This window comes from Symphodus melops, assembly GCF_947650265.1.
Source record: "Symphodus melops genome assembly, chromosome: 7".
Lineage (NCBI taxonomy): Eukaryota > Metazoa > Chordata > Actinopteri > Labriformes > Labridae > Symphodus > Symphodus melops.
Window position 1 is genome coordinate 28,111,766 of NC_136697.1, and position 12,500 is coordinate 28,124,265.

At 45.2% G+C, this 12,500-nt stretch overlaps 2 protein-coding genes across 2 annotated transcripts in view; both read left to right on the plus strand.

Moving 5' to 3' along the window:
- The first annotated feature begins 739 nt into the window (after positions 1-739).
- On the plus strand, positions 740-4,167 carry cldn15la (claudin 15-like a). Its single transcript, XM_079348586.1, has 5 exons — positions 740-1,160; positions 2,529-2,693; positions 3,046-3,127; positions 3,487-3,603; positions 3,705-4,167. Exons 1-5 carry the CDS (start codon positions 944-946, stop codon positions 3,778-3,780), a joined length of 657 nt encoding a protein of 218 aa, XP_079204712.1. The 5' UTR covers positions 740-943; the 3' UTR covers positions 3,781-4,167.
- saga (S-antigen; retina and pineal gland (arrestin) a) overlaps positions 3,821-12,500 on the plus strand; it is a 12,437-nt gene continuing 3,757 nt past the window's right edge. Inside the window, exons 1-11 of the mRNA XM_079348577.1 lie at positions 3,821-3,840; positions 5,477-5,638; positions 8,110-8,192; positions 8,704-8,764; positions 9,087-9,131; positions 10,799-10,998; positions 11,229-11,288; positions 11,740-11,807; positions 11,877-11,991; positions 12,197-12,281; positions 12,360-12,432. Of these exons, the coding sequence (XP_079204703.1) occupies positions 8,145-8,192; positions 8,704-8,764; positions 9,087-9,131; positions 10,799-10,998; positions 11,229-11,288; positions 11,740-11,807; positions 11,877-11,991; positions 12,197-12,281; positions 12,360-12,432 (755 nt within the window). The 5' untranslated portion in view covers positions 3,821-3,840; positions 5,477-5,638; positions 8,110-8,144. The remainder of the gene's footprint in view (positions 3,841-5,476; positions 5,639-8,109; positions 8,193-8,703; positions 8,765-9,086; positions 9,132-10,798; positions 10,999-11,228; positions 11,289-11,739; positions 11,808-11,876; positions 11,992-12,196; positions 12,282-12,359; positions 12,433-12,500) is intronic.

Sequence of the window (12,500 nt, forward strand, 5' to 3'; positions counted from 1 at the left end):
GTACTGTTTCTGTAAGGGCCAGGTTCACCTGTTTCTGTCAGGTTCTACTGTCTGTCAGGGTTAGGTTCTACTGTTTCTGTGAGGTTCTACTGTTTCTGTCAGGGTCAGGTTCTACTGTCTGTCAGGGTCAGGTTCTACTGTCTGTCGGGATCAGGTTCTACTGTTTCTGTCAGGGTCAGGTTCTACTGTTTCTGTCAGGGTCAGGTTCTCCTGTTTCTGTCAGGGTCAGGTTCTCCTGTTTCTGTCAAGGTCAGGTTCTACTGTCTGTCAGGTTCTCTTGTTTCTGTCAGGTTCTACTGTTTGTGTCAGGGTCAGGTTCTACTGTTTGTCAGGTTCTACTGTTTCTGTCAGGGTCAGGTTCTACTGTTTCTGTCAGGTTCTACTGTTTCTGTCAGGTTCAGGTTCTACTGTTTCTGTCAGGGTCAGGTTCTACTGTTTCTGTCAGGGTCAGGTTCTACTGTTCCTGTCAGGGCCAGGTTCTACTGTTCCTGTCAGGGTCAGGTTCTACTGTTTCTGTCAGGGTCAGGCTCTACTGTGTCTGTCAGGGTCAGGTTCTACTGTTTCTGTCAGGGTCAGGTTCTACTGTTTTTGCCTCCTGTAGATTCCTGTCAGCTGTTAGACTTCAGGGACTTGTTGGTAGGACTGGTATCCTGGCCTACAGAGACTCAGGTTATCTAAGGCGTGGCTGAAAGCTGTCTGCCGTCATCATCATCATTAATACTGAGTTTATGGTGGTGGGGAACAACAGGGAGCGGCTCGCAGCTCTTTATGGCCCCTGTTAGAGAGTAAAGTCCTGGTGTTCAGGCGACAGATGTCAGATTAAGACGAAGAGACGGAGAGAGAGCAGAGCTGAGAGTCTGGTCTCATTTCAAAGGCTGACTTTCCTTTTTTAGAATACCTGTTGGATTTCTCTCTGAGCGCTTTGTTTTTAATCGTTGCCATCATGTCGACGGCTGTGGAAGCGACCGGGTTCATCATGTGCATTCTGGGTTGGCTGCTGAACGGAGCGGCGCTGGTCAACGACTACTGGAAGATCTCCACCGTGTCGGGCAGCGTCATCATCTCCCAGAGGCAGTTCGAGAACTTGTGGCACTCCTGTGCGGAGAACAGCGCCGGCATCGCCGAGTGTCGAGACTTCGAATCGATGCTGGCCCTCCCCGGTAAGACGAGAGCGAGAACGCACCGAGGTTTATTCACCGTGACGTTTGGGCACGACGGTGGAGCAACGTTTAAAACGGTTCTTCACGATGGGGATTCATTCATCGAAACTTTATTACATGTGTAGGACGGATATGTCGCTTTTAAAGATGTCAAATCTAAAATTCAGAAAGTGAAGCGAAAATGTTCCAAGAGTTTAATTTTAATTAGAGATAATTCGCTAAATTGGGGCTGCTTTAAAAGTAGTGAAGGATCAACTATAAGAAGGTTCCTTTATCAAACAGTTCGATCACGAGGTCAGAGAGCGGCTGAAGGAGACGAGTCGACCTACTTTGAAAAGTCGGGCGTTGTTCATTTGAATTCATGGTTTTATAGGCCATCATGTAATCATGCTATGTGGCAGCGTGTCACAGTCAGGCGGTCAAAGGTCGCTCTCTTTTATAACCAGACGTTTCCCGCCTAAAAAACATCAAATAAGTTCGGCTGCTTTATGATGTGAGAACAGAAAAAAACTAGATTATCTTCACGTCTTCATGTTTTCGTTCCGATGTTAAATATTTCCTCTTTTTCCTGCCACGACGTTTTCTTTCCCCCTGCCGTGATGTGTTATCATTTGGACGCCATTTTGAGCTTCCTTCGCCACACTGATAATAAAATGGAGGGAACCAACCGTCGGAGCAAATAAAGGAGGCCAACGGTGTTTATGACTTCACCTTTAGTCTTGGTTTAAACCTTTGAAACTAGAATCTAAACGCCGTCACATCGCTCTCCACCCGACTGGGAATAAAAGCGCTGATTTGAGCGAACAGAACAAAGAGCTTCTGGACCTCTTCTATCCCCACTAACTATACGTACCTGTAAGTGACTATTTATGGCAACATATAACTCTTATTAGCTTGATTATTTAGACTCCAAATCAAAGACGTTTAAGTGCAAAGTCAGAATTTTAAATACTTGGAAAATTGTACGAGTTCATTTATTATCTATTCACAACTGATAATCCGTCCATCGGCCTCTCGACAGCCACAACAGTTGATTTTTTTTTTTTTTATCATAGATTTAGATTTTGGGGTGACCAATCAGAAGTCAAAGCCCCGCCCCCTCTGGACACGCCCCTGTTTGTGTGTTTAACTGTTACTCTTGATTCTTGATTATTCATTTACACACAAAGAACAAACCTGTATCAGCCCGTTGTTCAAAAACAGGTACATAGGAGCCTTTATAAAACCAAGGTGAGCCTGTCAGGAACCCAAACAACAACTCTGAGCGGATCATCTGAAATGACGACGTCACTCCAGACGTGCTGGTTGTGGATTTTTAAAATAATTTTCAATGCGTCGATGTCTCTCTCTCTCTCTCTCTCTCTGCAGCTCACGTTCAGGCCGACCGCGCGCTGATGATCATCTGTCTGCTGCTCGGCCTCGGATGCACGATCGTTTCTCTGCTCGGACTGAAGTGCATCAAGATCGGCTCGGCCACCGACCAATCAAAGGCCAAGCTCGCCGTCGTCGGGGGCATCCTGAGCATCCTCGGCGGTGAGTAACTAGGCACAGTAACTTCTGAAAAAAGTCCCTTTTTATGATTCCACATTGGAGGAACTATGAACTCTTTTAGTTCCTAGAACTTTGAGGAACATTGTGTGTGGTTCTCAAAAAGTCCCCAGTACAGTTTGTTCTGGAAACACCCGTGGTTCTATCATGGGTATCTGCTGGTAAAGACTCTTAATAGTAATATAGATCAGCAGCAAATGATCAGCACCTCAGATATCTGACAGGAAATCATGTGGCAGCTTCCTCATCAGACCAAAGAAAGAACCTGCTGAGAGCGACGACATGAAGCTCAAGTTGTTGCTTCTCTTCAAATGTTTTGCGTGTCGTGTGTTTGCAGGTTTCTGCTCCATGGTAGCCTGTTCCTGGTACGCCTACCAAGTCGTGGAGGACTTCAACAACCCGTTCATCGGTGGCGTGAAGTGAGTAACTGCAGCTGTAGAGTTGGACATTTTATCATAGAGCTCTATGGAGGCTGACTCACTGCAGGAGACAGACTCTAGTGGACACTGGAGGAACTGCAGCTGTAAAGTTGGACATTTTAACATAGAGCTCTATGGAGACTGACTCACTGCAGGAGACAGACTCTAGTGGACACTGGAGGAACTGCAGCTGTAAAGTTGGACATTTTAACATAGAGCTCTATGGAGACTGACTCACTGCAGGAGACTGACTCTAGAGGACACTGGAGGAACTGCATATTTTTTGTTTGTCATAATTTAGATGATTCTGCTTTAATGTAACGTATAGACGGTTGTAGACTGAACTGAACTGTCTGCAGGTTCGAGCTGGGTACTGGTCTTTACATCGGATGGGGCGGAGCTTCTCTGTCGATGCTGGGTGGAGGTCTCCTCTGCACCGCCTGCAGGAGGGCGTCACCATCTGGAGGCAAGCCGGGGTAAGTGTTAAACCCGACGCTCCATGTTAAAACAGACTCAGTCCTGCTGATCTGACAGTTTGAGTCTGACGCCGTCGTCGTCTCTCTCTCTTGTTTTTCAGTTACTATGGAAACAAGAATCAGAAGGTCTACACAGCGACAGCCAAGTCGGAATCAGACGCCAGAGCTTACGTCTAAACACTTCCTGTTTGTTCTTTCTGTTCTCAGGACGTTTTACTACCACTGACTAACTGAAAGGTTCGCCCCCCCGTCTTTTGACCTTTGACCTCGCTCCGTAAAGTCTTGTAAAGTCAGACTGGAACGTTTGAAGCGCCCTCATTAACGGGGACCGCGTGTTTCTTTTTAACCACGGTGATAATTGCAAGCCGTGCGTTCCTTGACCTGTTGTGATGTTTGACAAACTGCAGACGTGTTCGTTCTTATTTCTGTCCTTTTTAAATATTTGTTGCTGTTTTTTAAAGACTTTTTGAGTTCAAATCAAAATCACGAGAATAAAAAATAATAATTAATTAAAAAAAATGATTGTTTGTGATTTTATCTGAATAAAAAAATGTGTATCTTGAACCGGCGTTTGTTTCGTCTCTTCAGTTAGCGTGACTTTCTTTCTCGTTATTTCAAGTCGCTCGGGTGTCTTCCTGGAGAGAGACAGGAAACGTCCCGGAGGAGAGAGAGCGGGCGATGGCGTGCAGCTAACGGTCGAGGTCGGATTTTAACCCGAGGCTATCCAGCGTCCCCGTAGTCATCCTCCATCTTTAATCACAGATAGATGTTACAGATTAAAGTGGACAGCACATGTTTGTGTCTGCACGTGTGTGTGTGTGTGTGTGTGTGTGTGTGTGTGTGTGTGTGTGTGTGTAATCTCCTGTAATAATGATGATTAATGCTCTGCAGTAATCCACCTGTGTGTCTGTTTACCTGCTGACCTGCAGAACAGCAGATTAAAGCTTCGCTCAGTCTACCTCTAGAGCCCCGCCCCCCTGTGGCGAGCTGACAGATAAAGATAGACGTGGAGAAAAGGTTGAACTGAAACTGCAGACGACAGAGAGAAGCACAAATAAAAAAAAAAAAAAACAACCGGCGAAGTAACAAACAACCATTTCAGGTCCAAACACAGAATGACGACAGTCTGATGGTCCCTGGCGTGCGGTTTCCCACAATGCAAAGCGACAAGTCACGGACGCTAATCGTAACAATCACAATCAGAACCAAACCGCACAGACGTCAGTTCTCTTTATGCTTCTGTCAGGCTGGTTTCACATCAAGGACCCAGAACCGGACCTGAGCACGCTCGACCCAGAGTCCGGTTCACCTGATCAGCGTGAACGCAAACGTTTCGTACTCGAGGCGATCTCGCCATGATTCACGTGTACTCGTGTACGGGCCGCAGGCGGCCGAGACCAAACAAGGAAGTGGACCGCTGCAGGGACCTGATCGCAGCACGGGTCCGTTTGGTCCTCTGAGCAGCCCGGTATGAAGAGGGTCGTCGTCTCATAAAGAACAAGAACATTCAAAGTTCGCAGGATGGACGTGTGATTGGTTGCCATGGTTCTTCTTCTTCTTCTTCTTTCTGGTTTTTGGCAGATTTGTAAACTTTGCTGCTTTGTGCACACACACTGCCCCCTGCTGTGTCGACTGTGAACACACACACAGAACCGTGTGACCGATGTAAACAAAGACGTAATTAAGATTTTGTTTTTCATATCCATTCAGTAAAAATACTCAGAGCACAAAATATCCATCAATCGCTCTCTCTCTCTCTCTCTCTCGCTCGCCCGCCCTCTCTCCCGCCCCCCCCCCCCCCCCTATAATCTGCTCCTGTTGTGCTGACTGAGGAGTACCCAGACTCAATCCTCTCACTCGGTGTAATTCTCAGGAAGTCTGCGATTGTCTGGATGTTATGTTTTATAAACGAGGGCTCAACCTGATTGGCTGACGGGGCTGTTAGAGCGAGCGGGTGTTCCCATATAGAGCTTCACTGAGCGACCAAGAAAACCCTCCATCATCCATCATCCATCCAACCAGCGCTTCATCTCAGGTGAGTCAGGAACATGTCTTTAATCTGACGCAGGTTAGCGGTTTAATATGCTGAATAATCTGATGTCTGTGATTGAAGATAAATCTGTGATGACAGATTTACTCACATGTGAAACTTAAATATGACTTATAAGGCAAACTGGAGAAACGTGTAACTGACATAGAGGCTCGTTTTCTTTATTAAACCTCTTATAGGACAATGATTCAAATACATGTGTGATCATGATAAATATATACATTTAAATGTTTAAAATAAATACACAGATTAAGATTGTCTGACACTCTTCAGTGAACGCAGACAGGACCACACACACACACACACACACACACACACACACACACACACACACACACACTATATACGCACAATGTAACAGGTTTGATCAGCCTGCAGGAAGCTGAGTCTCACAGACTCTATGAGCTCCAACATCCTTTTACACAGCACAAAGAAATCACCTCAGACAATCTGAGCACGTTATTGATCAGCTCTCCACATTCATAACACACACACACACACACACACACACACACACACACGCACAAAATCACACTTTTCTCCATCTCCAACCTTTTTACCAAACCACAAGGAAACACTCTCAGACCATTTACACATTAAACAGATCTCCAAATCCATCACGCACAGAACATGATCAAAGTAACTCTCTCCATCCCAGCACCTTGTAAAAACACTACAGTGTGACGTCACACAGCAGAGATATGAAGGTGATCTTACTTTGAGCTGCAGACAGGATGTCCAGGTGCGCTCTGAGGACGTGGAGATAAAGTCTGTAATGAGGGGACGGATGTCCAGGGACTTCATGATGTCTCTGATAACATGTCTCTTGTTTGTTACTGGAGCTCAGTCCAACATGATGCTCCATCCTGAGCTTCGTAGACCGAGCATGGAGCGAGCAGGGAACTTTTTCACTTCACTTTGGCGTCTGCAGCCACGCGCCTACCTGACGTAGACAACGTCACTTCCGTGAACTTGTGTTGATTAGGCCTAAAAATAATTAAATCAAAACCAAAAATACATGAAGTAGCCTACGTGTGTCAAAATCTTTTCGCAGAAGATTCATAAGGAATGTATAAATTGTGCAAAAAAAATGTTTTCAATCTCCCCCTCGCCACAAGAGGGCGCTGCAGCACGGCCATGCACCTGAGATAGTTTAAAGAGGGTGAAGACGATCAGCTGAGTTAAGTCTGTCAGCTTTCTTTAATCAATCCACTCAGCGAGAGAAAATCCGTCTTATTGATTAAACAGTTTCCACTCAGATGTGATTATATGAAATATATATATATTAGGCTACATCTTCTGAAATGCAAAATGTTTTATTAATTTATTTAAACAGAATCACTGCTGATGTACTTTTACTTGTGGCGATTCACATTAAAAGTGGTGCAGTTCGTTGTTTGACCACAAGATGGCGCCAGAGCACACCAGCACAACGAGCTCTTCTTCTTTCTCTGAAGAGAGGACGTTTTGTTTTACTTCTTTAACGGGATCAAAACAATAATAATAACAATGATTTATAAAAACAAAAGAAATCACGACATCAGTCACCTTCTAAATATGAGACGTTTTAGATGCTCTGTTTTTTAAAATACTTTTCTTTAGACTTTTATTTCCAGAGTCAAACTGTGACAGGTTGTTTGTTTAAAGATATGCAGGAAACGTTGAGTGGTCAAGATTTACAGGTATATTAGTGAAATGCTTTAAAATGATTGGATAATTAGGCTTAGCAACAAACGTTTACTGTCTCACCGGAACAGTACTCCATTTTATTTAACTTAGTACTTTTGCACATTTAGGTTTATTAATGTAAATATTATTTATCTTTTTTACCTTGTTTTATTTTATTTTATTTACCCTTTTTATCTACATTGCACCGTGGGGAGGGGGGAAACGTAATTTCGATTTCACTGTATGTCTGACATATTTTGGAATTGACAATAAAGAACCTTGAACCTTGAACAAACCGTTACTAAGGACAGCAGACGGTTGTTAGGGACGGATCTATACACCAACTACTTGATATCAATCCGCGCGGAAACATGACTGTGGGGATTACTAGAAATGAGAAGAAGAAAAACAGCGTTAATTAAAAAGAAGATAAAAGATGTTGAAGTGGTGATATTAAAGATGCTGAATGGAAAAGGTGCTGTTTTAAGTAGTGTTATCAAGACTGTTGATGCAGCTCTGAATGTACAGGCCAAGGGACTACTTTGTTCGGCGGAGGAAATCAGTCAATGACTTCAATACAATGTTTTAGCTAGCTTTAGTAACTCTGGGATAAGATGATGTTTGTGTTAAGTTTTTGATCGTACAGTACAGTAGCCTACTCCAGTAAAGTCTACGAGATCTTAAATTATAAGAAACACATTTTAGCTCATTTTAAAACAGTTTGGATGGTTTTATTACTAATGTTTGTGTTTGAAGATGTCTCTCTGTGTCTCTTTTGTTCCTCTCAGGCGTCGACGAGTCGCTGCGATCCATCTGCACCAACATGAGTCCAAAAAATGTTGTTTTCAAGAAGATCTGCAAAGACAAGTCGGTGAGAGAAACACGTCAGATTCAATATTACAACGAGTTCAAATGTCAGAACAGGCTGTTTCTGTGTCTGTAGCTTTAAATATGTAAATGAGCTGTGTCTGACCACGCCCCCTCTCTGGAAGGGCTCGGGTGTACTCGCTGCTTTCTGGCTCCATGTCCTATTGTTTACGGTGAGAAGGCAGACTCAGGTACAGGTGATGACCTCAGAGTATAAAAAGGTTTTTGACCTGAGGAGTCGACTCGTTTAAACGATTAAACAGACAATTTTTCAGAGCAGTGAAAAAGGATTTGAAGTGAACTTAATGTGATGACAAACGGGGGTTTGTTTCGAGCAGAGAGCTCAGAGGGATCCGTGGACGTTAAATCAAATCTTCCACCTCGCTGGGTTTCATTCTGTAAAGTGTTTTCCAGCCTCACTGATCCTCACAAAGTCACGACAACGTGACACGAACTGATCCACGTGTGCAGGTGGGTCCATGTCAGAGGTTTTAAAAGTCTCCGCTCTGCTTCAGGTCGGGGTCTACATGGGGAGGAGAGACTTTGTGGACCATGTGGACTCTGTGGATCCAGTAGGTGAGTCTCAGAAAAAAAAATCCTGCCCCCCCTGATGCTGCTTTATTCAGTGTTCCTTCCTCTGAGATGGAAATCTACCCTCAGCAGGGTGTGGATGTGGAGGTGTGAAGTCCATTTAAGATTTAATGATGTCACACACTCTGAGCCAATCAGGGACCAGAAGGACGGCCTTTAGTTGACACACTTTGATCAGGAGTTTATGCTGTTTAAGTTCGCTTCTTGTGTTCTGTGTTTTTCCGTTTTTAAAATCATTATAAGAACATTTTAAAAACCTACTTCAGCATCGCAGTTAAAAACTGTCACCTTCTTATCTCACCACTAGATGGCGTCATCATCGTGGATCCCGAGGCTCTGCAGGGGAGGAAAGGTCAGTACTCAAACACACACAGCACGTCCAATCAGTGAGATGATGACGTGACCTTTACGGCGTGGAGACAGCTCTCTGTGATGATTAGAGTTTAGACTGCAGTACTCATTTTGAACACTAGGGGGCAGCTCTCTGTGATGATTAGAGTTCAGACTGCAGTACTCATTTTGAACACTAGGGGGCAGCTCTCTGTGATGATTAGAGTTTAGACTGCAGTACTCATTTTGAACACTAGGGGGCAGCGCTCTGTGATGATTAGAGTTCAGACTGCAGTACTCATTTTAAACACTAGGGGGCAGCTCTCTGTGATGATGAGAGTTTAGACTGCAGTACTCATTTTAAACACTAGGGGGCAGCTCTCTGTGATGATTAGAGTTTAGACTGCAGTACTCATTTTAAACACTAGGGGGCAGCTCTCTGTGATGATTAGAGTTTAGACTGCAGTACTCATTTTAAACACTAGGGGGCAGCTCTCTGTGATGATTAGAGTTTAGACTGCAGTACTCGTTTTAAACACTAGGGGGCAGCTCTCTGTGATGATTAGAGTTTAGACTGCAGTACTCATTTTAAACACTAGGGGGCAGCTCTCTGTGATGATTAGAGTTTAGACTGCAGTACTCACTTTGGACACTAGGGGGCAGCTCTCTGTGATGATTAGAGTTTAGACTGCAGTACCCGTTTTAAACACTAGGGGGCAGCTCTCTGTGATGATTAGAGTTTAGACTGCAGTACTCATTTTGAACACTAGGGGGCAGCTCTCTGTAATGATTAGAGTTTAGACTGCAGTACTCATTTTGAACACTAGGGGGCAGCTCTCTGTAATGATTAGAGTTTAGACTGCAGTACTCATTTTGAACACTAGGGGGCAGCTCTCTGTGATGATTAGAGTTTAGACTGCAGTACCCGTTTTAAACACTAGGGGCAGCTCTCTGTGATGATTAGAGTTTAGACTACAGTACTCATTTTAAACACTAGGGGGCAGCTCTCTGTGATGATTAGAGTTTAGACTGCAGTACTCATTTTAAACACTAGGGGGCAGCTCTCTGTGATGATTAGAGTTTAGACTGCAGTACTCACTTTGGACACTAGGGGGCAGCTCTCTGTGATGATTAGAGTTTAGACTGCAGTACCCGTTTTAAACACTAGGGGGCAGCTCTCTGTGATGATTAGAGTTTAGACTGCAGTACTCATTTTGAACACTAGGGGGCAGCTCTCTGTAATGATTAGAGTTTAGACTGCAGTACTCATTTTGAACACTAGGGGGCAGCTCTCTGTAATGATTAGAGTTTAGACTGCAGTACTCATTTTGAACACTAGGGGGCAGCTCTCTGTGATGATTAGAGTTTAGACTGCAGTACTCACTTTAAACACTAGGGGGCAGCTCTCTGTGATGATTAGAGTTTAGACTGCAGTACTCGTTTTAAACACTAGGGGGCAGCGCTCTGTGATGATTAGAGTTTAGACTGCAGTACTCGTTTTAAACACTAGGGGGCAGCGCTCTGTGATGATTAGAGTTTAGACTGCAGTACTCATTTTGAACACTAGGGGGCAGCTCTCTGTGATGATTAGAGTTTAGACTGCAGTGCTCATTTTGAACACTAGGGGGCAGAGCTCTTTCTGCTCCTTTAAGACTTTGTGGAGTTGATTTCTGCGTCTCTGCTCCTCAGTGTTCGTCACCCTGTCCTGCACGTTTCGCTACGGCAGAGACGACATGGACGTGATGGGAATCGCTTTCCGCCGGGAGCTATACCTGTCGACCCGCCAGGTGTACCCGCCTCTGCAGGACCTTGAGAAGGGGGTCCACACCAAGACGCAGGCCAAACTGCTGCGCAAGCTAGGACACAACGCCTACCCCTTCTTCTTTGAGGTACGACGTGACTTCACACTTCCACAGTTCTGATCAAATCCAGTTAACCTCGACCCACAGGAAGAGGACCGGCACATTTCATGTCATCCAGGAGAAAGAAGGAGGGGTCAAAAAAATAGTCTGAAAGAAAACTGCGTTAGGATTAGTTTCTGATTTGTTGGTCTCATTGTCCCTGTATCGTGTCTTCTGGACGACTTCAGGCTCACTGACGTTTTGTTTTTCATCCTCAGTTTCCTGATAACCTGCCCTGCTCCGTGGCCCTGCAGCCAGCACCCCAAGACGTGGGTAAGGTAAGATCCAAACCCGGAACAGGACAGGTCTGCTACAGACCCGTTTCCACCAAGCGGCTCGTTTCGGTTCAATGCGGTTTGCGGCCGTCGGATCGTTCCTGCGTTTCTACCTTACATGGTGGGCGGATAGCGAGCGCTGCGTCAGCTAGCTTAAGAGCGGAGCGACGACATGAGTCACAAAATTAGACTCTCTGGAAAATCACAGGATGTTTCAACGTGGTACATTTTGTGTTTGTCACCGCTGTCATCATTCCTTCAACAAATCAGCCGACTGCAGTGCGTCTAGCTCCGCCCTTTAGGGTCGAATCAGTACGATTGGCCCCCCACTTAAGACTTAAGAGAATGGAAACGCTAATGGACTGAACTGGACCGGACCACATGTTGTAAAGCGGGTCTTGTGCGGTGAACACATCACAGTATGGTGACGCCTCCTCTCTCTCCTCTCTGTTAGCAATGCGCCGTGGAGTTTGAGATCAAGGCGTTCAGCGCCGAGAGTCAGGACGGGAAAGTGCACAGACGGTGAGTTTCAATCAGTCGTTGTTTCCGAAAAAAAAACACAAAACCATTTTTCTGTGTTTTGTCCTTCAGGAGCTCAGTGAAGCTGTTACTGAGGAAGGTCCAGTACGCCCCCGAGAGCGCCGGAGTGGCTCCCTCCGTCACGCTGGAAAAACCGCTGCATGTCAAGGCCAGTCTGGAGAAAGAGGTCAGTTCTGACGGCGACCCGGTGTGTGACATCACTCCTCGGTTTGTGATTTGAGAAGCAAGCCGAGTGCATTAAAGGAGCTGTATGTAACTCTGACCCCTAGTGGTCAAAATGAGTACTGCAGTCTGAATTATAAACATTACAGAGAGCTGTTCTTAAAGAACCGTGAAACATTAACATGATGGTTTTTATCCACGGCGTGCAGCTGTTCTATCACGGCGAGCCGATCAACGTGAGCGTGTGCGTCACAAACGACTCCGGCAAGAACATCAAGAACATCATCGTCTCTGGTAAACATCTTTAACCCAGTGATCATCATCATTCACAGAACACATCAGAGTGTGTCCACATCTTCTCTGTCTCCTCAGTGGATCAGGTGGCCAACGTGGTCCTGTACTCCAACGACAGCTACGCCAAGTCCGTGGCCATCGAGGAGCCGGGGTAAAGAGCCGGGTCTTTATTTTGTCCCTTCAGTCTCTCTGTAGATAGTGGTCCTCAGTGTGTCTCTG